The sequence below is a fragment of the Eutrigla gurnardus genome (assembly GCF_963514095.1).
Source record: "Eutrigla gurnardus genome assembly, chromosome: 3".
NCBI lineage: Eukaryota > Metazoa > Chordata > Actinopteri > Perciformes > Triglidae > Eutrigla > Eutrigla gurnardus.
In genome coordinates this window covers 22,927,630-22,953,497 of record NC_139917.1, presented here as the reverse complement: position 1 = coordinate 22,953,497, position 25,868 = coordinate 22,927,630, and the positions used below count along the sequence as shown (strand labels likewise).

At 39.6% G+C, this 25,868-nt stretch overlaps 4 protein-coding genes across 5 annotated transcripts; 2 read left to right on the top strand and 2 right to left on the bottom strand.

The window, feature by feature from the left end:
* Positions 1-1,870: 1,870 nt before the first annotated feature.
* LOC311011327 (N-acyl-aromatic-L-amino acid amidohydrolase (carboxylate-forming) B-like) lies at positions 1,871-9,278 on the top strand. 2 transcript variants are annotated; one of them, XM_084006222.1, is made up of 7 exons: positions 1,871-1,980; positions 4,751-4,977; positions 5,137-5,329; positions 5,852-5,945; positions 6,036-6,143; positions 6,687-6,799; positions 7,091-9,278. In XM_084006222.1, the coding sequence occupies exons 2-7, from the start codon at positions 4,751-4,753 to the stop codon at positions 7,283-7,285; spliced, it is 930 nt and encodes a 309-aa protein (XP_083862348.1). In that variant the 5' UTR covers positions 1,871-1,980; the 3' UTR covers positions 7,286-9,278. The 2 variants fall into 2 exon arrangements, with proteins under 2 accessions (XP_083862348.1, XP_083862347.1); XM_084006221.1 differs by lacking the exon at positions 1,871-1,980 and adding an exon at positions 2,962-3,307.
* On the bottom strand, positions 8,557-12,510 carry cldnd1b (claudin domain containing 1b). Its single transcript, XM_084006233.1, has 5 exons — positions 12,366-12,510; positions 11,518-12,073; positions 11,054-11,155; positions 10,719-10,856; positions 8,557-10,014 (listed from the first exon to the last, which is right to left on the bottom strand). The coding sequence occupies exons 2-5, from the start codon at positions 11,813-11,815 to the stop codon at positions 9,794-9,796; spliced, it is 759 nt and encodes a 252-aa protein (XP_083862359.1). The 5' UTR covers positions 11,816-12,073; positions 12,366-12,510; the 3' UTR covers positions 8,557-9,793.
* A 209-nt stretch (positions 12,511-12,719) lies between these two features.
* glb1 (galactosidase, beta 1) lies at positions 12,720-18,926 on the bottom strand. Its single transcript, XM_084006187.1, has 16 exons — positions 18,747-18,926; positions 18,101-18,270; positions 17,711-17,861; positions 16,859-16,919; positions 16,688-16,782; positions 16,404-16,584; positions 16,138-16,196; positions 15,937-16,058; positions 15,696-15,736; positions 15,440-15,552; positions 15,285-15,359; positions 15,099-15,188; positions 14,864-14,977; positions 14,221-14,352; positions 13,817-14,050; positions 12,720-13,392 (listed from the first exon to the last, which is right to left on the bottom strand). The coding sequence occupies exons 1-16, from the start codon at positions 18,795-18,797 to the stop codon at positions 13,138-13,140; spliced, it is 1,944 nt and encodes a 647-aa protein (XP_083862313.1). The 5' UTR covers positions 18,798-18,926; the 3' UTR covers positions 12,720-13,137.
* A 204-nt stretch (positions 18,927-19,130) lies between these two features.
* On the top strand, positions 19,131-21,740 carry ccdc86 (coiled-coil domain containing 86). Its single transcript, XM_084006224.1, has 4 exons — positions 19,131-19,766; positions 20,243-20,372; positions 20,461-20,535; positions 21,153-21,740. The coding sequence occupies exons 1-4, from the start codon at positions 19,222-19,224 to the stop codon at positions 21,306-21,308; spliced, it is 906 nt and encodes a 301-aa protein (XP_083862350.1). The 5' UTR covers positions 19,131-19,221; the 3' UTR covers positions 21,309-21,740.
* The last annotated feature ends 4,128 nt before the right edge of the window (positions 21,741-25,868 follow it).

The window sequence follows — 25,868 nt, the reverse complement described above, 5'->3', positions numbered from 1 at the left end:
TTCTGTTGCAGCAGCTTGTGTGTGTGTGTGTGTGTGTGTGTGTGTGTGTGTGTATAGATTCAGGGATGATTTAAAACAGAAGATGGCGTGTTGAGCCATGAAATGCAGATTTTTATGAATTTGGTTAAAGACATGTCAATATTAACACCATAAATATTAACAATTAGCACACAGCCAAACAAACGAGCTAACAGAGAAACATGCGTTCATCTCTCCTTCTGACTGTCTCAGCTCCCTCCTGATATATAATCACGTTTTAGTCTCCATATATATATACTGTGTATATATATATATATATATACATATATTCTGAGTTCATGGGTCAAGTTCTCTAGAGCACACAGACAAGCCTTGCTGAGAGAAGAGCACAAGAAGGTCAAAAAATCTGTTTCCTCTCAGCAGGGCCTCATTACCCAGAGGCCAACGCTTTTGGGCCCCTCCCTGTCTCAAATGTCAGTCTTCAAACCTTTGCCAAACACACCCTGTTCCCTCATAATAAAAAGGTTGCACGCTATTAGGTAACAGCTGACAATATCATTAGCTACATCACAATAAAAATTTAAAAAAAACTCCTTTTCATGTGAATAATAGAGGTATCATTTAATCTCAAGGGAGGCTGAGAGTGTTACTCTGTCTGGTTTCTGATCTGTGTGTAACAGGCTTAATCTGTGTAAAGTTCATAACAGTGCAATTGACTGATAATTGTTTGATACAATCAATACAATCCCGTGGAGAAAAGTAAACTTCTACAGATGTTTTGCATTTTCCCCATGTATCTCAATAACATCATAAGCTGTTTATAAACGTGGATGGCTGATCGAACTGTCCTGATGCTTCTACAGCAACACATGCAGATCCACCATAGACAATGTCAGATATTATATCTGCATGCATTTGTTCAGGGTAAATGTAGGTGTGACGGAAAAGACTCCTGTTTCACATTTCACAGTCCTTAAGTGCCACACAAACAGGCATGCAACCACTTATGGTCAGCTATGTTAATGGCTGCCAGCTGTCTGTCCAACTCAGACAGCTGGCAGCAGTGGTGGAAGAAGTACTCAGATACTCAACAGTACCAAGAAAGAAAGAAAAAACTCTGAGCTGCTTACGATTTAAAGATATCTCAAACATGACAAGGTGTCTCAACTGCACACTGCTATTTTTGTGAGGGATCCCCACCTAAATAAATGTGGGAATCACCAGTTTGATTATTTTAAACCAATGAACTCTAAAAACTTAAACTATGAGCTACTCAAACTTTTTAGTGACACATTTTACACTTAAAAATATTGAGTACATTTTAAAGCTGTGAGATCTTAAAAAATATACTTTATAAATAGAGTTAAATGTAAGTTGAAGGAAACGGTAACGGTAACGACATTTAGTACCATGACATAAAAAGGGAGTAAATATAATTAAAATCCAAGGTCAGTACAATAGTGACCTTAAGCCACTGAAAGAAATGCTGAATCCTAGATATAAAGATGATTATTGAACAAAAGAAAATTGCTACTTTTGCTAAATATTTTAACAGAATTGAATGTATACTTCACTACTCAATTACCAAAAGAATGCTAATAACAAATTATTTATTGTTACAAATGATAACAATAAAGCAATTGTAAACAAATTAACATGGTCAACATTCATTTGTCAAATATGACAGCAGGACATGATATGAAGTCATTGGGTTTAACTGAAATGCATTTTAGAAATGAAATGCACTGGATTGAACTGAACTGGCAGAGAGAGAGAGAGAGAGAGAGAGAGAGAGAGAGAGAGAGAGAGAGAGAGAGAGAGAGAGAGAGACAGAGAGAGAGAGAGTTTGTGAACGAGTTGGAGGAAGCAGCTTATGATCAAGTGACTGATCCGACAGGATTACATGTCTAAATGGAGCTTAGGACTTCCCTTTGGAGAGAGTGAGAGAAATGGAAGAGACCGGAAGGGTTATATGGAGGGGAAATATATGAAAGATGTGAGGTAATCAATATTTTAATATTTACTTGCTTAGTGATTCCCAACCTCGGGTTCAGCACCCCGCCACAAGTAATCCGAGGGATCAATAGATGATTGAAAACATGTTTTTTTTTTTTTTTTGTGAAATACTGGATAGATTTCCTCTGAAAGCCTTGAAGACAATCTGAAATGTTGTAACTCGTGATGCCTGTGACCACATGGAGACAGACTGCTTCATTGTAAAGGGTAATAAAGCAAAACAAATGGTTCAATTCAACTTTATTTATAGTGTTGTATCACAACAAAGGTTATCTCAGGGCTCACAATTCTATGACACGTGTGTGTCCTGAGATAACCGTTGTTGTAATATAGTGTCATATCACAGCAAAGGACACCTTACACACAGAATTGTGAACCACAATACTAGACCAGTTTATAATGAGGCATGTTGATGTCTGTAAACAATGTTGTTCATATAGCACAACACTAGGGAACTACAGTACAATATAACAAATTATTTTGTCCCCCTTAAAGAAGTTCCCAGATTTACCTGGTACAATAAAAACACATAAAACACTTTTTAATCTAGTATGAATATCCAATCAACATATTTAACTTACAAGGACTACAGGGAGACCTCAAAAATGAATAGCACCATAGCAAAATGTTATTGTTAACTTATTTATTTTAGAAACATCATTACATTATGAATGCAGTAGGTACAGCGTGTGTGTGTGTGTGTGTGTGTGTGTGTGTGTGTGTGTGTGTGTGTGTGTGTGTGTGTGTGTGTGTGTGTGTGTGTGTGTGTGTGTGTGTGTGTGTGTGTGTGTGCTGCTTTGTGGAACATTGTGGTTTTGTCTCACAAACATGCATGTTATCTCCACTGTGAAGTGATCAGTGATCAGAGTTTCAAAGTCATGAAATAAACCAGACTGGCTTTTTCGCAGGAAATTAGATCAGAATAGATTCAACTTTACTGTCACTGTACAGACAGAGCAGTCAGAGTGGCTCTGGCTGGTGTACAAGAGAATAACAGAGAGCAAAATGTCTAGCGGCTTGAAATTTGAGCTGAAGACCACATAAAGAGGAGGGTTCTAGGAAGGAGGGAACACAAGGAAGAAGGAGGGCCGGCTCAGAAACATACGTGTTTATAAGTATGAGTTTTTGCATGGACTTTGCATTCGGTCCTGTATGTGAACAGTTAAAGGCTCTGGCTGGAAAGTAGCTTGCAGATTGCTTGCAATACTTTGCTGGCAGGTTATGAAATACTGCATTAGCGTCCTGATATAACTTCCCTCTAAGTTCAAAGTTTCAAGCAGAGTGTCGGGCAGGGCTGAGTGTTGAAAGGAAGGTAAGACGCGCAAGCCTGAACATTGTGTCTTTCATGCAAATTGTGTTGGTGTAAATGGTTTATATTACCGATTGAGTGTTTATTCATTTACAGTAGTTAACAATTATGACTTCTCCTAATGGTTTATATTATTACAAAATGATTGTTGGAGTAACAATGTATGTACTGAATGATAATCATGTTCATCATTTATGATAGTAATAAATATGTTGAAATGTTTAAAATAATTTAGGCTAACTGAAGTCTAATAAAGGGAGTTTTTGACGATACTTAAACATGTGGCAAAGGTCCTTGGGGCTTCAGACAGCAGATGTGTGAGCCCTGTGGTGTTTGACTGGAGTCCTCTAGAATGCAACTGGGTGGATGTATTTTTGTAGCACAACCCCAGAAGTTAGCATCGCACTGGTTCCCTTGACAAAAAAGCAAATGAGATGATTTATTTTATACTGGATAATCGCTGAAAGTGCTCTGTTGCAAACACGTTGGCAGCAATAGCGATACTTTTAGCTAAATAATCTTCTCAAATTAACACTGCTTTTAAGATTGTTTTGTTTTTCTAAGCATTGCCAGATGTAAAAAGCTAATATTAGGTCAAAAACAAAGACACTACCCCACAGTAGCATGACTTCACCACACCACAACACAGTTAAAGGCAGACGATGTATTATAGTCTAAGTTTTTCATTATGCAGCAACTTTTAAAGGATTGTTTGGGGGTTTATTTCCTTCTCAGTCATGCTTCTCACTAACAAATTAGGCTGTAGTGGTTGAAGAACAACAAATGCAAGACCTTCATTCTTGACTACCTATCTTGGGTAATCAAACCACAATAAGAGACATTTAAGGGTTTTATTTAGGCAAACAAACAGCAAAAGACAAGATCGTTATCTGTCTGTCCTTTGAGATGCACCATCTCAATCTAAGTTTTAGGTTTAGGTGGTGAAACTCCCCTCAAGTCTGTCCTTGAGTTGCACCAAATTTGTTTTAAACCTAAAACAAATTTACAAAGCCAACAGCCTGAACCTCATTGGCTTAACCGCCTTTCCAATCAACAATAGGAAGCACAGTTCAGTAAACAGACGTCCACAGTTGTGTTTAGAAGTCGTCAAACCACAGACTGAAACATTGAGCCTCAATTCCAATGTTGTATTAATGCATACAATGTTTATCTAGGTTAACAGATCCACTGTCATCTCCATCAAAATGCCCATAAAAGGTTTAGTCACATATTAACACATCACTGCCTACACTTAGTCTTGTCTGGTTGATTTCATCATCCAGTCATCTGCTTACTCTTGTCTAACTGGTTAATGTATAACACGACACCATCAATGTGTGCCTTGACATTCAAAACCTGTGGGCTTACCTTGAGGCCAGCCAGAGGTAGAATAAAAGTAAGACAGAACAACACTTATCTAGAATCCTCTTCTTCTCCTGCCAACAGATGGAGCATGTCTCTTTCTCGCCACTGTCCCGCGTTGCCATTTGCGGTGGCACCCATGGCAATGAGATGTCAGGGGTGTACATGGTGAGAGAAATGCAGAAACAGAACACAGATCAGCCTGGATCTGTTTCTATAAAAACCGTCCTATCAAATCCACGGGCTGTGGATGCTTGCAGAAGATACGTGGACACAGATCTCAATCGCTGTTTCACAGACGCTTTGCTGAGGTAAGTTGAAAAAGAAAAGTTGTACGAAAACTTTAACAAAGAAAGTATCAAAGAAAAATCTGTATTTGAAAACTGCCTTGTAATAGCAAAATTAAACTGAAAACCGCTAGAAAAGAGTATGCATGCAAGAGAAAACTCATTACACCTTCTGGCTTCCAGTGCCCCCACAACAGACTCTACGCCCTATGAGTTGAGACGAGCCCAAGAGCTGAACGCTCAGCTTGGGCCCAAAGGAAGCAAAGAGGCTGTGGACCTGCTCTGCGACATCCACAACACCACTGCCAACATGGGCATGTGCCTCCTCTTTTCCTCCCAAGACCGGATCGCCCTGCACATTTACAAATACATACAGGTAAGAGCTTCATGGGATCATCCAAACAAATATTTTAAGGGACAAAATCTGACTTTGCAGCTTTCTGACTTTAACTGTAACAATTTCAAAGATATAACACAAGAAATGTAGAGTATAAATGACTGAAACGGCAGGTATCATCATGTTCAAGTCAATAAACATGAATGGTAACGACAATAAGTATGTTTCCAACTATTCTAGTGACAAGTTCCTGCTAAACCAGCATTATAGTTTGTTAAATAAAGAATGCAAGAATAATAATTATATTTCAAAAACTCTCCAGCTCACAAAATGAACAAACATGTTTGAAAAGGATCCCTTAAGCTTTTCTTTTAAGAATTGTGACCAATTTATGTTCTTAGCAGGACATAGTGCTTTGAGCCAGCATGCTCCTATGCTGATGTTAAGCAGGTGTAACATATACGCACCATCTATAGCTATGGTCAAGTTCCAGTGTTGTATGTTAAATCTTAAAGGGTTGAATTGAAGCATGCAGTGCAGTAAATAGTTGTCTGGTTTCAGAGCAAGACGAAATCTGCGCCTGTGAGAGCAATGATGCTGGAAGGACCCATTTCTGAGGCTTATTCTCTTGACTCGGTGGGCAAACATGGCTTCGGTAAGAGTGTAAGCATCCGTCTAACTGCATCTGAATAACTGAACCGATTAAAGTGTAAAATGCTGAAATGGCTTGTCTTATTCTCTGCAGCGTTAGAAGTCGGTCCTCAACCCCACGGCGTCGTCAGAGCCGATATCTTCAACATTGTCAAAGAGGGAGTGGATCTCTCAATAGAATGGCTTCAGAAATTTAATTCTGGTAAGAAACAATTTAATATGTTCTTCTAAGCATCAGCTCACTGGGGTAAAAAAACAGAAAAGAGGAAAGTCCAACGTTCAAGATGAATGGTGACTGATTTTAGGTTGTCAAACTACCTCTTTAAGTCAGATCAGGAAACAGCTAAGTGTTTTAGAGCTTTTTATTCTCAAAGGCATTTTATTGATCCACAATTTGTTCTTATACTTTAGCATTTGCTTTTAATTGTCTTTGATTTAATTATTTTTATTTATTTATTTTTTGCACTTTGAAAAATGTTCAATACATGCATAAACACTTATTTATCCCAAAGTGGTACCATGTAGATCATTTTGGTTTAATTTTGCCCAGGTTTCTGCCTCTGAAATGTGTGTCTCAAAGATATCTCAAACCAACCAAAACACAGCTATATGTTCAGCAAAATACACAGTAATAAAATGTTTTTATGATTTGACTGAAGCTTTTACATGACCTCAGTGCCTGCCTGTGTAAATGTGGGCATCCTTTACCACACCAGCATAACTACGCATCACTGTCCTTCAACAGGAACTACTTTTGAAGGAGGTGAAGTGGAAGTATACACTTTTTCCAAGAGTGTAGACTACCCCAGGGATCCTACAACCAGTGAGATTACTGCGGTGATTCACCCACAGCTACAGGTAGAGGAAAGACACAAGCCTTCACTTAAAGCAATGTTTGTAACAACTGCGTATTACAAAGCTTTATAGAGAGTTTCAGCTCATTGTTTGGATGTCTGACCCCTAACTTTATTGTTGTAGTTAACTCCTTGCTCCCATAGCTTTGACATTTCAAACTATTCCATTAAAACAATGCTACATAAAGTAGTTAAATCGACCCCGATATGGGAAACTATGACAATAAGAGTAACGATTTGCATTCAAAAGCTGACCTGATACATAATGACTTGAGTGTTTTCTGTCTTTCTCCAGGATAATGACTTCAAGCTTCTCCAAGCAGGTGACCCCATGTTCCTGTCTTTTTCTGGGGAGACGGTGAAGCACGAGGGAGAGGGCGTCTATCCTTTCTTTATAAATGAATGTGCCTACTACGAGAAGAAGATTGCTTTCCATTTAGCCAAAAAGATCACCGTGACCTTGCCGTCCATAAGTGTGAAGAAGGACTGAGAGTTCATACACAGAATGTGAGATTAATTAATAATAAGTTTAATTTGGTACTTTAAATTATAATCACACAACAGACTAGAAAGCTCTGAGTTTGTTAACCCTGAGAAAAGGGATGCTCTGAGTTTTCCATTCCATTTATCATGAAATAACGTCATAATTTCATGTAATAACATGATAAATATCTTGTAAAAACGTGAAAATATATCTTGAAATAACATATTTTCATGTTTTAACGTGAAAATATCATTATCATGAAATAACGTGATAATTTCATGTAATAACGTGATACTTATCTTGTTCAAACGTGAAAAAGATAGTTATAACAAGAAACTTTCACGTAATTACTTGATACTGAGCCTTATTATTATTTATTTTTTTAGTGTGACAGCAATGCGCCATAAAAAAGCAGCTGTGTGTGAGTGTACTGGTAGTTCCGCTAGCCATTAGCAGCAAGAAGTGTTGGTCCAACGGCGTTTGTACCGTTCGTTCCGTTAGCCAATAGCCGTTAGCCATTAGCAACACACCCTTCAAAGCAACAAGTGAGTCGGGACATCGGTGTTACAGCAGTACTGTTACATAGGTACGCGAATGCTTGGAGATACTTCCCTCAACTTTAGACGTAGAAACGTCCACCTCCTTGACTCAAAGATTGATTAATTGATTATGACGGTGGTAATTCGTGTCTTAATCTCAAATGTGCAAATGTATGCAATGATGAATAAACGATACAAGTGCTGGACACAATAATGTGATGATCTCTTCATTCTGTATGGCTGTCCAATACAGACGCCCTGCAGCTATACAACCCCCAGTATATTAAAGACGGGGAAACTTCACTTTTTTCAAGATCCGTTGTATCCTATACTGAAGATCTGAAAGGAAGCATTGGAGCTCCTTTCCTTTGCATTTAGAGAATTATCATGGCTGCGACTTTACTTTCAGGTCACTTCTATTCGATCCATGTATCACTTTGTGCTTTGACCTTGATTTTCGGCTGACAACACATCATTGTTTAGCAGCTTTAAAAAATTACCAATCCAGCTTTAAACTTAAATTTAGCATGTTGAAATGTGCTTATTTACACTTAACACAGCATGCTGAGGTCCATGAGAATGTCAATAGGTTGCAGGTATTTGACCATAAAAAGGAAATTAGATCGCCATCGCAAGATCCATGTCACTAAAATGGCTAGAAAAATAGCAATAGCAAACGATATTTGTAACTTCGATTTACTAATTCTATTACATCAGATCACACAAAAAGGTCAGAAGTCAGCAAATGTCAAATTTATGAATACAGAAACCGGTACATAAAATACATACAGAATACATTAAAAACATGTACAAAAGCCATGTCGTATACACATAAGTGTATACACAAAAACATCACAATTTCCATACTGGTACTAAGAAATTAGTTATTTTGGACACACCAAAAAGTAACAAATTAATTTACATTCCACCCAAATGTTAAGTGTAAAGATGTAGATATGTGAGAATTTTTCACTTGCAAATGCAGATATTTTAAATTCAATTGTTATCAAGATACCCGTCTCTTTGACTCTGGAGTATCACCAACAAACATTTAGAAGGCTTTAATTAATGCAAAACTGATATTTGGCTGTCAAACCAGCCAGTTAAGTGACTCGGATAGAAAAACACTTTAAATACCGGTAGCTTAATAAATGTAAAGTGGCAGTAGGATAATCTGGGGTTGAAACATTAGAATTCAAATGTTACAAAGAGGTCACAGGTTTGTTCGAGTGGCATCCTATTGATTCCGTTTTTAAAACAAATTAAGTGTTTTAATAAATATTAAATCTATAAACACGTGTGACAATGGGAGATGAGTGGTTACATTTTTAGTGTGTGACATTTAGTCAACACACACCACAGACGGAAATGAACAATTACCACAGATGACAGAAATGTCAACTTAAAAGGCATGCACAAGAAAGGCTTTATATTTAAGATTATGCAAAATAAAACAAAAACATTTTAAAAAGATAGACTTGTGTAATATTTTGCATGCACTAGCAGAGAAAGCTACCCTGACAACTGCATGTCTGAAATCTGTGGGAAGGTTTATGATCTATAACTTATTTAAGGGCAATGTGGTGAGCAGCTATAGAAGCAATGGCAACTGAAAAAGGCATTTAAGTACAACACACCGACACAGGTAACACCAGAAATAACAAATTAACCACAATATCTGGGTGTCAAAATACACTAAGAACATGCTCTGGGCGAGATACAGTATAGAAATGCTAGAAAACAAAATGTATTAAACCCCTAATTATGAGCACTTATGATGATTAGCTGCAAACCTGTTCATGTATTGCTGCCTAGATTTGGATAGCATGTAATCGTTTTTTTTTCCTTAAAAAAAGGAACTGAAATGTTATAACCACAGTACAGTCCTTTCTCACCTGAAACCATTTTTTTTTTTTTTAGAAAGTCCTGAGACCAGTAGGCTGTTTCAAGGTACGTTGTTGAAGGAGTCTCTCTTTTAGGCTACCCTGTAAGCCGTCATGCGGGTGTAGTTTTTGCGGTGACTCCTGGCCGCCCAAAGGAACAAAGCAGCTGCCATCATTTGCAGAGGGAAGGAGATGAGGGCGAGGTAGAGGGACCAGCCCAACGTGCCCTCCACGCCCTCAGGCAGTGGGGAGTATTGCCGGAGCAAACTCACCCCAGCCAGGAAACAGCAGACAGTGCCCAGCGTGCACAGACCTGACGAGTAGAGGAAAGACACACTTCTGACGAACACAGCAAATTTGAAGCAATGCATTGTGTTTGTGTGAAGACGACAGGATGAATTTATAAGTTGTGTCCGCTGGAACCACAGAAGAACCACAGATTCATGGTGAAGCCAATAAAATCCTATCTGCAGCAGCATTTGAGAGTTAGCTCCAAAAAAACTCCCCTCGTATTCAACTTGCTGAAAATACTACATTGTCTTCACTGGTAATACAGATTGATTTAGTATTTACTATTCATACAACACATTATTGCAGTTATGAATAAAGACCTCCCCCTTCTAACGTCAAAAGAAATGATGAAACTTGAATGTATTACTACGAAGATTAATCTTCAGGGGTATGTAATCAGTGAGGCAACTATTTAAAACTATCATCTGATAACTATATTGACAGTCATTTCCTATGTCAGCTCATTGTAGTCATCTGGATACTCCATTGTAAATCTTTTTTGTCTGCTCCTCCAAAACACACTGTGTGAAATTCACCATGTAAAAGGAATATTTTACATTTCGAAAGGTGCTTGCGTGACTGTTTTGGGTTTTCTTATTTACATAAGTGCCAAGATGGTGGTGAGTATCAAATTTAAATCCAAATTTCCCTTTAGAACATGACAGATGCCTTATTTTTTCTGTGGGCCGTGGCAGGAATTGGGGAATGTACATGCATTTCTCTCACCTGCAAGGAGATGGAGCACTCCCACACCGAAGGTGGGGGTGAAACTGCGACACAGGCAGGCACAGACCCCAACAAGGCCGCCAAGGAACACTAAAGCCAGAGACACCAAGGGCAGGAGAAACTGGCACCTCCACAAGTCTGAAAAAAGACATTAAACATCAACTAAAAATATATATAATGTTCAAATGTCATGGTCACAATTTGAACAACAATTTGGAGGTGAAGAGGCATTCGATAAATTGAAGAAAAATGTAAATTTAATATATGACCATTAGCCTGAAATGGAAGCAGGGTAAACCTTAACCTGTAATCTACAGACAGGGGGGTAGACTCACATGTTCTCAGCAGATCTTCTTCCTGGCTTCCAGGGTATTTGTACTTAGTATAAAACTGCTGTGGAAGAGTGAAGCTCACACACTGCGTCTCCATCTTTGGATCTAAAGTCAGAATCAGAGAGTGAAAATTCAACTGAGCCGTCATCATTCAACAACATACAGGGTGTGATGTAGAGTTGGGCAGCATGAGGATATACTTTTTGTTTTTTATATATTGTTGTCAGTGGTTGCAATTGCAGGTAACAGGTTGGAGTGATTTATAACTATATTTGACTCGCACGTGGGTTTCTTACTCATCTTAAAAATCAAATGTAGCTGAAATGCAGACAGATATATTTAGTTCAGAGATCTTAACTACAATTTTAAATAAACCACTGCGGTCATCAGCCAAAACATGCAGGATTGTGCAGAATTGAAGTTGTAGCTGTAAACAGTGGAGATGTACAAATATGAACGGGTCATACCTGGATCTTCGAACCAATGTGACTGGCTGGGCACCAATACTGGCACCAATATGCACCTCCACCACAGTCCCAGGGTGCCATTCAGGCGGAACATGATGTCTCTGTAAGCCTTCTCATCGAACTCTCCATTGATGAACTCCTCTCTGAGCTTGGAGGCGTTGCTCCCCTCACGTTTGGCTGGCGGGCAGCTGTACTGGTACCAGTGCTGGGTTCCCACAGCCACGGAGAGGTACACCGTCGCCAGCAGGCTCAGCACCGAGCCGATGACCAGAGCTGTGGCATAGCGATTGTCTACCATGGTCTAGACAAAGATAGCTCGTGTCTGCAAGGAGAATCTACTCTGATTCGTTTTTTAAATGCTAATACACTTTCGCGTTCACTGTGTGATCGTTAAAACGTTTATTTCCGCTTGGTGTTAAGGCACCACGGCATGTCTGTTGACTATTGAAAGGTAGTATGACAGTGTCAGGGTATATCTCAACATGTTATACTTTATTTAACTATGTTGCTACCGTGCTGCATTTTGAGCAATGTCCCAAACAGAGGTGATCACAACCTGCCGAAGAAGCACAGATACACACGGGTTAAATGCTACATTACATCCCGCTTACATACGAACAGCTACAAGTGACACAACTAAGGTCTTGCTAGCTTGTTACGAACATTACAGCTAACTGTTCATATAGCTAATAATAATAACAAAGGCAGCTTTACCGGTAAGTTAGCATCTTACCAGCTGGGTGACGCTAATTATAGTTAGCCACAGCTGGATCCATATACGTATCGAGGCATTTAACTAACAACTGGCGTTAAAGTTAACATTTCTTTAAGATTGTCTTATTTCTTACCTCATTACTGGACACATTTTCCCAAATGTTAGCGTTCTTTGTTCCGGTCGTCAATTTTTCACGTTTCACAAGTCCACCAGAACGCAAATACAGACAAGAACGCAGGTTGAGAAACGGCTAAGCTTTGTAGCAGGCCCCCTACTTCCTACTTTCAAGTTTTCTTCTTCTTCTTTGAGACTTTAAGTGGCGTTTGCCAAACAGCGCATCAAGCACAAGAACGTTACCGCCACCTTGTGTTCAGAAGGTGGTACTAACCCCACCCACTAATCCTGAATTTACATCAACTGTCAATTAAACCGCCTAAAACACAATGATGTGGACAATTAAAAAAAAAATCTTTAATTCATTTTATTCCAACGTGCCTCACAGTTTTTTTTGCTTTAAAAGTCAAATCATTTACAACCATTCAATCAGACAGGTTAAGGGTATACGCAAAATTATCTCAAAGTTAATCTATCTGTATCCTGATTTGTTGTTCACATAAAAATAAGGCATTCTCTAAAATACAGGCTGCAGTTATGCAGAATCAGTGAGGTAGAGACACCCACCATTGATGTGATGGTTAAATACATTATTTGGATAAAAACACATTTCTTCACTTTCCATAAAGACACATTCAATCACTTCTGTTGCGTCACAAATCAGTTCTGTCACATATTACAGCTTTCTCAAATCAGACATACATCCAGCTGTGCTGATTTACGTTTGTACATCACAAAGAGAGTAGTGCAAATTGATTCCTATTGTGCAGCAGGGGGTTCCCTTTTTATTATCATAACAAGTCATCTTTAGCGAAGAGCCTCCTTTGCTGCTTGTAGTTGGAGTGGACTGTAGCATTCAAGATGGGGGTGTCAGTAAACTCCACACTACATGGCCCTGAGCTGCAGGGAGCCTCTTCCAGCTCCAGGACAGTCACATTGTTGGGTGCAGCTGTGCTGAGGATGTTGGCAGGGACGAAAAGCGTCACCTGAGGGCCTCGGCTTGGCCAGTAACGTCCCAAGTTGAACCCATTAATCCAAACTTGCCCCTGAAATGAAAAACGACAAGGACTGAGTAATTAGTCGACTGTATCAACATTGCATTTCAGGAATACGCCTTTTCATAAAATTATAAAAAAAAAACCTTCAGAGGTCATTTGGTTGCGCCCTAAAGATTATTTTTATTTATTTATTTGTTATTATTTCAATTTTGGGGTAAATAAGAAAGTTTTCTTTAAATAGCTGTTTAATAATTTAGTTTTTAAAATGAGTGAATTAGTGAAAAATGCTAAGTTTTCTGTCTCCAGGATGCAAATTGCTTTGTTTTGTTTTTTCAGCTGGATTGGTATTAATTAATTTTCTTATTTTCTTTCAGTGGTCAATGGGAAAATCAGGTTCATTTCTGCTTGACTTTTTTTAAAGGGCAAAATCCCTTCAATTCTAATTAAATCAAAAAGCTTGTGGGTGACATGCCTTCCTCCATTTGGGCAGCTGGATGTAGGTGTCCTGGGGGAGGTCTGGGATGCCGTCAGGAATGATGAAGCTTCCCTCATAGAAGGCTGGCGGCGAGAGGGCAGCTGGATGAGGTGGGTCCGTTGGTTTGGTTTCACCGAGAAGACCCTGTCTGACAACTTCATCGATGCTGAGGCTGTACATGGTCCAGCCGGTGAGCGTATCTTGCCCCAGAGTCAGGTTGGACACCAGGCCCTGTGCAGTAGTGAAACCAGTAAGAAAGAGCCAAGAATTGGCACCGACATGGCAGTTCGTTGGAAATTTTTTAAGGTTTCTACAACCTGCAATCTGAAATACAGTAAAGCCCTGTGACGCCTCAATGTCAAGGCCTACATAGTAACTTTAAAATGTAACTGGAAATCCACCTTAAAGTCGTTAATTTGTCTTCCGTAGTTGATTCGGCCCATATTCTCCACCAGTATGTCCACCTGACTGCCAGCTTTCCCAGTCACGTTGACAGTTATGGCTTTGTTCCTTTCAAGAATCCCAACAGCCACCTTAAGAAAAAAATCAGCATGGCTATAATCAGAGTTTACTACATTTTAGGTATCATATTTACATTGTTCTATACTAGTTTAAATACAATGCTCCAATACAGACACTAAAAATATACTATAAATGTGAAAGTACAAGAACTGGTGCTGATCTAAAATGAAAGCCTTATGGTTTGATGGGTATCTTTTTCTTATCTGGTTTAACTAACCCAAAGATCCTCTCAGCGGTCTTATCAACTTCCTATGTCAACCCAGGCTTTTTATAACTGGTTATGAGGGCGTTCACATAAAAAGGGAGGGTGTTTGCAGCATATTTTCTTAAAAGGAAGAGCAAACTATAATATTAGACAAATACAAAGTTAAACACATAATCCAGGATAAAATCTACACAGCTGCCAAATGCAACAAGAGCAGCTGGCAAAACGTATCCCAGACTGTGTGAATGCGTAAATAAGCAGATTTATCACTGTCCCTATAGAGTACGAGTAGATCTGACAATTAATTCCAGACTCACCCCATCCACTGACACGTACGCTCTGTCGTGGACGCCGTTCAGGGGCGATGACAGTGGCGTTGGTTTGCTGCAGTTAACAGGCAGAGTGGTCCTGTAGAGCACATAACCAAAGGCCTACAGGACAAATAGGTACATTTTAAACAAGTCAACGACTAAAAAAAGTTAAAATCATATGACAGAAAATGCATCAATGTGTCTTTCAACACATAAAAGAGAAAAACCATTAAAAGGACACCTGGTTCAGTTCAATGAAAGTCAGAGGATACAGGCTTCTGACGGGGCCGGAGAACGACAGCGTTTCTAAGGCATCTGATATCGTCTGGAGCTGTGGAGGCACAGGGTTGCTCTTTAGCACCTTTTAAATCATGTGACTAAAAGTCTTTCAACGGGGAGTTCATAAAAATACAGACAAACTTCCAACCTTCTTCATCCCAACAGGCCCGTATGCATACTTTGGAGTTGTGGGCGGTATTGGTCCCTCTGGTATCTTATGGTACTGTTTTAAAAAGATACACATGTTCACTACTGTACATACGTTAATAGAGCAAAATCAGAGGCCTACACTATGGTTCTTACCATTTTGATCACCTCTCGAATTGCAAAGTACTTCTCTGTGAGGTCTCCTGCTTCCGTGAGCGGGGCGTCGTAGTCGTAGCTCGTGGGCTGCGAGCCGTAAGGTTCGTTGGCACCTGAGATATCAAGAGGTAATCAATGTGGTGAGTTTCTCCGTAAGATAATCGTTTTGGCAACATGAAAGTCCTCAGTGGCTTTGCTGCGAGTACTAAAAATGATTATGTCATCTCATCAGACTAGTCTGTAGAAGGGAACTCACCATTCCAGTATCCGAAGTTTGTTCCTCCTATGAACATGTACCTGTGAGGAGAGAGAATAGCTTTGAATAAATTTAAACTACAAAGTAAAAATATGAACTTCTTGCCGCTTAGACATTCTCTCTTTTCTTTTAACTAGTGACCTAATAAATTGTTGGCTGGAGAGTCACCATCATAACACATTGAGTGCTACTTAATAAGCCTTTCATGTGTCTAAACCCATCCTGGCATCTGTAGACTCACAGGTTGACGTTTGCTCTCATGGACAGCATCTCGTTGAGGGACTTGGCCACGGCGGCAGACGAGACGACGGAGTGGCCTGACCCCCAGTGGTCCAGCCAGCCAGTGTAAAACTCAGAGTTCACCTGTTAATACAGGGGGGAAACCCAATGAGCGTCTAAGAGGAAACGCAGCGTGGCAAACGGCATCGAGGGAAGTACTTGCCAACGGTCCACGAGGTTCAGCGTGTCTCTGCGCATCAAAGGCAGCGGTTACATTTGAACCTGACAGGATCCAAACACAAAGACAATGTGTATAGTAGTTATTTCTGAAACTTCCTTAGTGACTTCTGACTAATCTACCACATGACATTATGTGGATATGAAATAGGAGAAGCTGTCCACCTAAGAAAAAGATTTAACTGCAAGTCCTCGTGTCTGATATCAACTTGCTGTAAATTGCATTGCATTGAAAAGACAGCAAGCACCCACCTGGCCCAAAGTCAACAGTGGCGTAGAGACCTTGTATTGAGCCACACTTGAGGAAGCCGAGTCCAGCTCCGTCTGTGGTGAAGAGCACCACCTCCTCGCCCAGGTGAGACCGGAACAGCTTAGTCAGGTGGCGCATGTAGTTGTAGTCACAGGCGAAATAACTGCCATATTCATTCTCCACCTACCGAACACAGACAGGAGGGAGATGTTATATATTCCTTATTCAATCCAGTACTGTAAAGATACATAACAGCAACAACGACATACAGATCTCCAGGACTCACTTGTACTGTGATGATAGGACCGCCGTTCTGGTAGAGAAACGGCTTTATCATCGGTAGTAGCTTCCCCATCCACTTATCTACTGCTGCGATGTAATCTGAAATACATACATTATCAGCGTTGCAACCGTGACTATACGTCACCATACATCGTGTTTTCTCTTTAATTCTCACCTGGATCTGAAGACCGCAACACAATGTCTTTCTTGTTGAGAAGCCAGGCAGGCAGCCCACCCTGGTTGATAGAGCAACGCAGAGAAGCAGGCGAAAATAAATAACCGCATGAAGTTTAAGTGCAATTGAATTGAATGTGACGCTGCACCTCAAATCTACGTTTTTGAGTATCAACCACATGCATTCATAATTAAAAAAATATAGAAGTAGAAATATAATTGGGGATTTACTTATAATAATATCAGTAAAACAATTGTATTTAATGCATCTAAATAGGATCATAAGTAAAAGTATTCAATTAGGCAGCTGAATGTGTTATTATGTGCATTAATGTTAATATATAATTAGGTTATTATTACTCATGCATTACTGTGTAAGCAGCATTTTAATGCTTTAGCTGGTTGAGGTGGAGATAATGATATATATTTCGTCGTTTATATACTGTTGGGTAGCTCAGTCTGTGAATGAATCATATCTTAAAAGTTGATCAGAAGTTTTGTGTGCATACTTTTCTTGATCTGAAAAATGATTATTATTATTAATAATAATAATAATAATAATAATAATAATAATAATAATAATAATAATAATATAATAATAAATGTTATTTTATAGCACTTTTCAAACTTAAAGACACTTAATTAGTAACTATAGCGGTCGCATAAATGTAGTGGTGTAAAAAGTACAATATTTCCGCCTAAAATAAGTAGAAGTTTACAGTAGCGCAAGATGGAATAATACTCAAAAAGTACACAAGAGTTTCATATTTTCCATGTGTCTTTCTTTTTAAATTGTCTCTGAATACCATCAAAAACCTCAAATGGTGTACATTTACTGACAGTCCACACTCACCATGTCCCATTCTCCACAGATGTAGGGTCCAGGTCGAAGGATGACCACAAAGCCAATGTCTTGGGCCAGACGTAGGAAATATCCCACATCCCTGTCTCCAGTAAAATTGTACAGGCCTGGAAACTCCTCGTGGTAGTTCCAAGGAATGTACCTTCAAAATAAAAAAAAACGGGTCAGTGTTATTCAAACACACACAAGAGCTTTATGGTTTTGTTTGATTATAACTGCAATAAACAATATTTTCATTATCGGTCAATCAGTCCAGTATTTTCCATCACAACTTCTTTAAATGTCTTTCTTTGTCCGACTAGGAGTCCAAAAAACTAATTAATTTCACATTAATAAAAGTAAAGCATTGGGACAGCGAGAGGAGGCATGGAGTAGACGTACGTCTGGATGGCATTCAGTCCTGCTATGTACATCTTGAGCAGTCGATCCTTCCAGTAGACTCTGGGGATGCGGTTGTAATGGATGCTTCCTGATATGTAGCGAAACTCTTGCCCATCTTTCTGGAAGCAGTCATTCTGGTAATTCACGCCGAATGAACGAGGTGCCCCGAGCTGCAGGTCAAAACATCATAACATCGTTAACTCATCATCATGAGTCGGCTTATATAGTGTTCCTTGCGGTTAAAGTTTCATGTTTTTATGGTGCAGGGCTGACATCTCAGCTGACTTTAGAGATGTGTCATTCAGAGTGCTAACCTCGGCTGTGAATAATGCTTCGATACTGTACATATCAACTCACACGTTTTAATAAAAAAAATTCATGTGGAAGGTGTATTAGACCACTTGTATTACAGGTATGCACACATACAGTATATGAGTTTGACTGAAAACTATCAAAAAGTATTGAAAACGAAATGTCAATCAGTTCACTTCCTATCATTTGTTTTGAATTTTGGTGTCAGGGCTTTTATAAAATGGTAAATAATCATCCAGTTTTTAATTTGACTGGAATGAGGCTGCATGCATTGCTCCTTTAATGCTGAAAACAGAGGATGGAAACCCTTTAAAACTCAGCGGTAGCTACTTACTGAATGTCCAAACAGCAGCAGCAACATGCTTCCAAATGTGAGCAGAAACATGATGAGTCCTCAACGAGACGTGCTGTCCGGTTTAAGTATAACATTCAATTAATACAGCTTTTCATGCGGTACTATCGACTTGAACACAGTCAGCTATGGTCCTTACTTCCTTGAACAGTGATATTTGAATGATTGTGGCACCATGAGTTGCGGAAGTGAAAATCATGTGACACTGTATCGTTGGGGTGTAGTAACGCGCTTCAATCAGTAGGAGGCAGTGTCGCGCTTTTTATTTGTGGCTTTTAGAGAAGGAAGTTCGTGCAGTTCACACCCCAGACCAGTAGGTGGCGATAACGTGCTTGCCACGTTGTTTACTATCCGCCTCAGAAGCGGAAGTAAAACAAGTACACGGCGCTGACGGTGATCACACGTGGGTGCAGAAGTTGCTCAGAGCAATGTGGTGAAGTCAACTTTAAATAGAAACATGTCGAAGGCGCAGACAGCGATGTCAGAAGAAAATACCAACTCTGAAGCGGGACTCGAGGAGAAGGAGGTCCAGGATGCACCGCCGGAGACCAGACGGACCCGCAGTGGCCGCAAAGTGCGCACTCCTGCCGCACTTCTCGACTCGGAAGCACCGGTGAGGACCCCCAGTCGAAGGACCAGGAGGTCCGTTCTCCAGGAGCTGCCGGCGGTGGAAAAGAAAAACACGGAGGCGCAAGCGCAGAAACTCGAGAGTGTGACCGAGGAGAAGATCGTTATGTCTGTCGAACCGATGCCGGTTAACGATACCGTGCCAGAGCCGGCGGAGCCTCACGCGGAGGCCGCCGCAGATACAGACAGAGCCGACCTGAACGGCAGCGGAGACGGTCACCTGTCCGCACCCGCACCAGCGGAGACTGCACCCACGAGCTCCGAGACAGCCCCGAAGAAGAAGCCTCGTTTGGGTTCAAGTGAAAAACAAACTCCGGTCATTCCGCTGGGAAAACCGAAATCCGGGAGAGTTTGGAAGAACCGGAACAAGCAGAGGTGAGGACAACGTTGTTGTTATTACTGTGGCAAGGATGTCACACACACACACACACACACACACACACACAGTACAACAGTGTAACAACATACACTGACAGGGGTAATTCTGCAACAACAAAAAAACGTACTTTCAACGCTTTAACACATTTTGACACTTGTAGTGGTGGAACTTTATATTATTGTGTGCCTACCTTTACTCATCCACACGCCTCTATAAATACTGCATATCACATTAATCCTTCTCAGCTTCAGGCAGTAATCTGATTTTGGAAATGACAACATGGGCATGAACCTTAATTTTACAAATGACGGTATAGCCTGATTTTTTTTTCTCAGTATTGGGACTGACACATTTGGATTGGTATATCACTACTCTACATGGGGTACTTTAAGCATAAGACACACTGATAACAATGCATCTTGTATTATTTATAAACCTGCTATGTGCTATAATGCTTTATTTATTTTTTTAGGTTCTCTGCACTGGTCAGAGACAAACCGTTGTGTTCTTCATGGGACAAGAAGATGGAGGCCAAGCGGGAGAAGGATCTGGTGAAACAATATACTGCGCAACTTAACGCGGAGAAAGTCAGACAGAAAGAGGTAAGCTTAAACTGTGTGATGATTTGAACCTTGTGATGTTAAAGTATTTGGACCTTTTTCATTTGTTCTATATTTCCTGGGTTTATAGGAAAAGAGGAAAAGGAGAGAAGACAACTTGAAACGTCGCGCAGAGAACGAACGCAAATCAGAGATCGTGCAAGTGGTATGTCAACTGTTCGCCCAATATATGACACCAACACCATGGCCACATATCTCTCGTGCTAGTAGTGTCCGAACAGACAGTGTTGCTACTGCTGCCAGAATGTTTTACATCATTATACATTTAATTTAGAATTTTTAAGACAAAAGTTCAGCGTATGCTCATATGTAAGTAATAATAATAATCATTCAACAATTTAAAGCCAGTACCTTATTAATTTATTGAGCTATGTGCTTCACTGCCTTTCAAAATAAAAGCCTTGCTTTAACATATGTGATTGTGGCCACAGAAAGATGCTTGATAACTTTTATGTCGAAAGTGAAAAAGGAAGTGTAAAGTAAAAAAATATTATCATAGGCACAGTAAAGTAACGTGTTCCCCGAACAATGAAATTGTTTGTTTGCTGTAGAAAAAAAAAAGCCAAACAATGTAACCTCTAACACATTTGGGTCACATTAAAGTTATGGGAAAGTTCTAAACTACTTCAGAATTTGATAAGTGCAATACAAACAGGTGATCAAGTGAAAAGGCAGTTATTAATTAGCAACATAGCACACACAGTCTTTCTACTGCAGAGCTGACCTTTTGTTTTATATTCTCCCATCTCTTTTGTATCACAGATCAGGAACACGACAAAGATCAAGAGGATGAAGAAGAAACAACTGAGGAGAATTGAGAAGAGAGACACCCTGGCTCTGCTGCAGAAATCACAGAAGCAGATTGTAAAAGCAAAAAAAGAGAAACAAAGTAAGAAGGTTGTCCAAGATCTGACCTAAAGACTGCCAGATAATAAAAATTGCATCTGATCTGTGCTTTGCCCACACATCTTATATTTGTATGTCTGTGAAACAACACACATGTTTGGGTGGGAATTAGAAATGCCAAAAATAAATGCTGCCCAATAGGTAAGATAGCTGCTGGTCAGATTGGCACCAAAGTGATGAACAGTCAATGAACAGTTAAGATTCAACTATGGTGTCTTTTTTGCATTACAAGTATTCTATAAATGATCTGCCCATTGCTTTGTTAAATCCTTTTAAGAGCCTGTAAACGGGACATCTAACTGTTTAACTTACAGAATTTGTATTAAATTGAAAAATTGTACCTTTTCCATTAAATTGAGGTGTTCTGTGTATTGTCATTTAAATACACATAATACATGTCAAGGAATGTAACAAGTAAAACAACTTCTTTCGAGTGACAACCTACGTCTTCTGTCTTCTTCAATGTCGCCTCATTTCTTAGTTTTAAGCCACAAAATATACATAATGGAAATCATTAATTAAGTGTAATAATATTTTTTTGGATTATATTCAATATTCAAAGCCATACTATAAGGATACTTAACGCCAAGGGGATAAATGGTCCAGGAATATGGGTCAATATTATTTATATGTTGGGCAAACTGGCTATTATTTACTGGTTATTACTGGAAAAGTACATCTGCTGAGCTACATCGTGAAATACAGTACCCAGAATATCTACTAAAGTCAACTTTTTTCTATTTAGTGTGTTTATTTATGTTTATTACTTCTTGAAGCTGGTATTAGTTACTGTTCTTCAATGGCAACGGTTATAGGGAGTATCATGTGACTTCTGATCAGTTGTGTAGTACATTTCACAGTTAAACGCAAACTGAACCACCACATTAGAGGATTGTTATTGGCAGTGGCATTCAGATAACTTATTTAAGTAAAAGTAGCAACACCACACTGAAATTGCTCCATTATACCTAAAAGTCCAGAATGTAAATGTTGTATAATCAGGAAATATATGCTCGAAGCATTAAAACAAATGCCCCAAAGTGTGTTTTATCCAATTAATATTCCAGACTTTAAAATGATTAAATATAAAATTAAATCATTAACAGGAAAACAATTGTGAAGCTAGAGCCATACAATGGTGTGTTGGGTAGTTTATTTTATAACAAAACATCTTATTTTACAAAAACCTCACATTTTGTGAGCAAATATCTTAATTTGTAAAATAACTAGTAACTTAAGCTGTACAACTGTAAACGTACAATATTTCCCTCTGAGTTTATTATAATTATAGAATTATAAAATGGAATGAAAATTAATAATAAATAATAAAAATGCTGATTAATTATTGTATTGACATTCCAAGAGTGGTTATTGGTCATTTAGATTTGAGGTTCTTCTATCAAAGTCGTGTATAAACATACGGTATGACTGAGAATGTCACAAGGACATGAATGTATAGAAACACAGGAGCTGTTGATGAAGCTGACAACACGCTGGTACAGATTGTGACGCATAACTTTATAATGCAGCATCTACGTACATGACTGCATGACAAGGCACCGGTTTCAGTCAACATGTTCACTAAAAATAGCAGAGCAAATATGGAGAGCGGGTTGTGTAGCAAGACCCTGTTTTTCCATCACCGTTCTTCTCATTCCAATGACATTAAATGACATAAGTTATTAAAGTACATACTACTGTCTTTGTGCCACATAGGGGAGGTTCTTCACCGACCTGTTTGCTTTGTCAATCCTTTCAGTTGCAGCCGAACAATCTGACATCCTTCAAATACACAGATATACAAAGCAACTTGTTATATAGGTGACCGGTGAAGAAATGAATGATCACCCTTCAAACACAGTAAAGCCTGGTGTCTTTCCCATCATTTTTCACGTCAGCCATTCACCATATATAGGCAGTGACAATCCCAGAGGTTGGGTTAAAGGTGCTCAACTGAGGGTGAACTGATTAAAGAGCGAGACGACAGGAAACCGCATTCAACATCAGAACTCAAGGCAGTGCCATCAGCAAGAACAGATTTAAAGTTTTGTAAGTATAATCTTTTTCTGATGGATTTTAATGCATTTCAGTATTTTTATGGTTTGTTTGTTTGACTTAGTTCATCTCAAACAACTCAAGAGTTTATCACATAAAATAAAAAAACAGTTTACATTTTTTTCTTTTAGCTGCAACAGAGATTTAAAATGCTTCTGCCGATTCTGATACAACTCCTGCTCTTTGGTGAGAAAAACTTGCTTTTCTTGTTACAGTGTATTGCCATTTTTGGAAAAGTGACCCGGTTTTATATTTATGATTTATTTCTTGATTAATAGCATCAACAAATGCTCAGACTGCAGCACCTACGACAGCAGTGGTTAGTACCGCTGCAGCCACGACTGCTGCAGCCACGACCGCCGGTGCCAAGATCGGCGGTGCCAGGACTGCTGCAGCCACGACCGCAGGTGCCACGACCGCAGGTGTTACGACTGCAGGTGCCACGACCGCAGGTGTTACGACCGCAGGTGCCACGACCGCAGGTGTTACGACCGCAGGTGCCACGACCGCAGGTGCCACGACTGCTGCAGCCACGACCGCAGGTGCCACGACCGCAGGTGTTACGACCGCAGGTGTTACGACCGCAGGTGCCACGACTGCTGCAGCCACGACCGCTGCAGCCACGACCGCAGGTGCCACGACTGCAGGTGTTACGACCGCAGGTGCCACTACCGCAGGTGCCACGACTGCTGCAGTCACGACCGCAGGTGCCACGACCGCAGGTGTTACGACCGCAGGTGCCACGACTGCTGCAGTCACGACCGCAGGTGCCACGACCGCAGGTGTTACGACCGCAGGTGCCACGACCGCAGGTGCCACGACCGCAGGTGCCACAACGACAAACTCAACAAACACCACTCCCACTAACGCTGCTACTGCTGCACATGCTGGGATCACGTACATGAGCAGTCTCGTCTTGTGTCATGTCAGCTATGTTCTCTACAGGTTCCTCCTCACAATGTAACTTGGTTGTGTTTCCTTTATCTGTGTTTACAGAATACAGTTATTGTTACCCACACAAAAAACATGGTATGAAATTTATATATTGTATATAATCATGTTATGAAGCACTCGTGTTGATAGGTTTAGAAAATCTAGATGATCCGGTGTGTTAAAATGCACTTTTTTCCTTTGATAAAATGACATTTTTCATGAATTGTAACCAAGCTAAACTTGTACCAGTGTTTTCAATATTTCGTGGGGATATTTGGGTAAACTTTTGAATTGTTTCCTTTATCTCCTGTAGAAAATGAACATTTATAATTCTAATCTATATACATTAAATAATCTACCAAATGAATACTGACTCTTGAAACAAATATACAACCCATCCTGTTTTGTATATTTATCTGTATACATAAAAGCTGCATAACGTTATTTCCTCCTTGTTCAATCATTTTTAAAAAATCTAATTTTCCACATTACATTTCCCTCTAAAGTCTGTTTTGATAATGAGACGGTGAGAACAGCTTCTGAGTAATGCTCTTAAATGTACCCTGGGTGTGTCACAATTCATCACTATGACTTGTTGATACTGAGACTATTTGCCAAAGTAATACTGTTTAAAAAAAACAGGCCTCGCCCACATTAAAAGAATGCAAAGGATGAAAATATGCTTTCCTCAAACACACACAAAACAGATGCACATTGTCTACTTTACAAATGAAGTACGGAAGGGGAAGTGAGCAGGCCTAATGATGGACAGGATCCTGGCTAACATGATCAATTAAAAACCCTCAAAAACCTGCTGTGGGCCCCTTAATTATAGCTAATTTATATTCTGGGCCAGAAACCCATCAGTACTCCTGTATTGGAATACTACACAGCCTCATGATTGCTGCATGTCAATTAGTTTGTGGTATTTCAATTTAACATGTTTATTTGGGAATAAGCACATAACAACTAGGTGGTGAATTATGGGATGGATAGTTTCAGGGCCAAAAGATTATTTAACAAGACCTGCTTTAACTAATTTGGCCCTGAAAAAGACTTTAACCCAACCCATGATCTTTTTCCTAAACCAAAGATTTCCGGGAAAAAGCCCTAAAGGCAAATTCATCGCATGTGACCTGCTTTACGACCCTAATCTCTATTGCAGATACTACTTGCATGTCACCTTGCATACAGCCAGACCACCAACTTTGATCCCAAACATAAATGAACTAATAACTAATCACGTGTACCTAAAAGACAATTAGGTGGTGTAGTAGTGAAACACACCTCAGGATATGAGCATAAGGCGCTACATTTACAGTGAATGCAAAAATAAGTGTAACATAGCAGGAATATAATAAAACTGACATGTTAGATCTTGGGGTCACTGAGGTCACAGGAATCAGGGTGTCAAACTACCTGCAAAGGTCACAAAGGTCACCTAGCCTATGTTTATCTTTTGTTTGTTTCTGTAATCCATTCATTTAGTTCGTAGACTACAAGCTTAAAAAAACTGGCAGTGTGTAGTTTGAAAGAAGCGAGCTCACCAGACGTCTGTTGGCTGCTCCTCATCTCTGCTCGATG

Bases quoted from the DNA above. Each gene is read 5' to 3' on its own strand.
- cldnd1b (XM_084006233.1), bottom strand. From the start codon at position 11,815: ATGGTAGACAATCGCTATGCCACAGCTCTGGTCATCGGCTCGGTGCTG. The intron at 11,156-11,517 runs GTATGACCCGTT...TTCTGACTTTAG, and splicing joins ACATTGGTTCGAAGATCCAG to ATCCAAAGATGGAGACGCAG. The intron at 10,015-10,718 runs GTGAGAGAAATG...TCTACTCGTCAG, and splicing joins AGTGCTCCATCTCCTTGCAG to GTCTGTGCACGCTGGGCACT.
- glb1 (XM_084006187.1), bottom strand. From the start codon at position 18,797: ATGTTTCTGCTCACATTTGGAAGCATGTTGCTGCTGCTGTTTGGACAT. The intron at 15,553-15,695 runs GTGAGTTCCCTT...TTGATATCTCAG, and splicing joins AAACTTCGGATACTGGAATG to GTGCCAACGAACCTTACGGC. The intron at 13,393-13,816 runs GCATGTCACCCA...TTTTCATTTCAG, and splicing joins AGCTGCCCAAATGGAGGAAG to GGGCAAGTTTGGATTAATGG.
- LOC311011327 (XM_084006222.1), top strand. From the start codon at position 4,751: ATGGAGCATGTCTCTTTCTCGCCACTGTCCCGCGTTGCCATTTGCGGT. The intron at 5,330-5,851 runs GTAAGAGCTTCA...GTCTGGTTTCAG, and splicing joins ACATTTACAAATACATACAG to AGCAAGACGAAATCTGCGCC. The intron at 6,144-6,686 runs GTAAGAAACAAT...GTCCTTCAACAG, and splicing joins GCTTCAGAAATTTAATTCTG to GAACTACTTTTGAAGGAGGT.
- ccdc86 (XM_084006224.1), top strand. From the start codon at position 19,222: ATGTCGAAGGCGCAGACAGCGATGTCAGAAGAAAATACCAACTCTGAA. The intron at 20,373-20,460 runs GTAAGCTTAAAC...CTGGGTTTATAG, and splicing joins AGAAAGTCAGACAGAAAGAG to GAAAAGAGGAAAAGGAGAGA. The intron at 20,536-21,152 runs GTATGTCAACTG...TTTGTATCACAG, and splicing joins AATCAGAGATCGTGCAAGTG to ATCAGGAACACGACAAAGAT.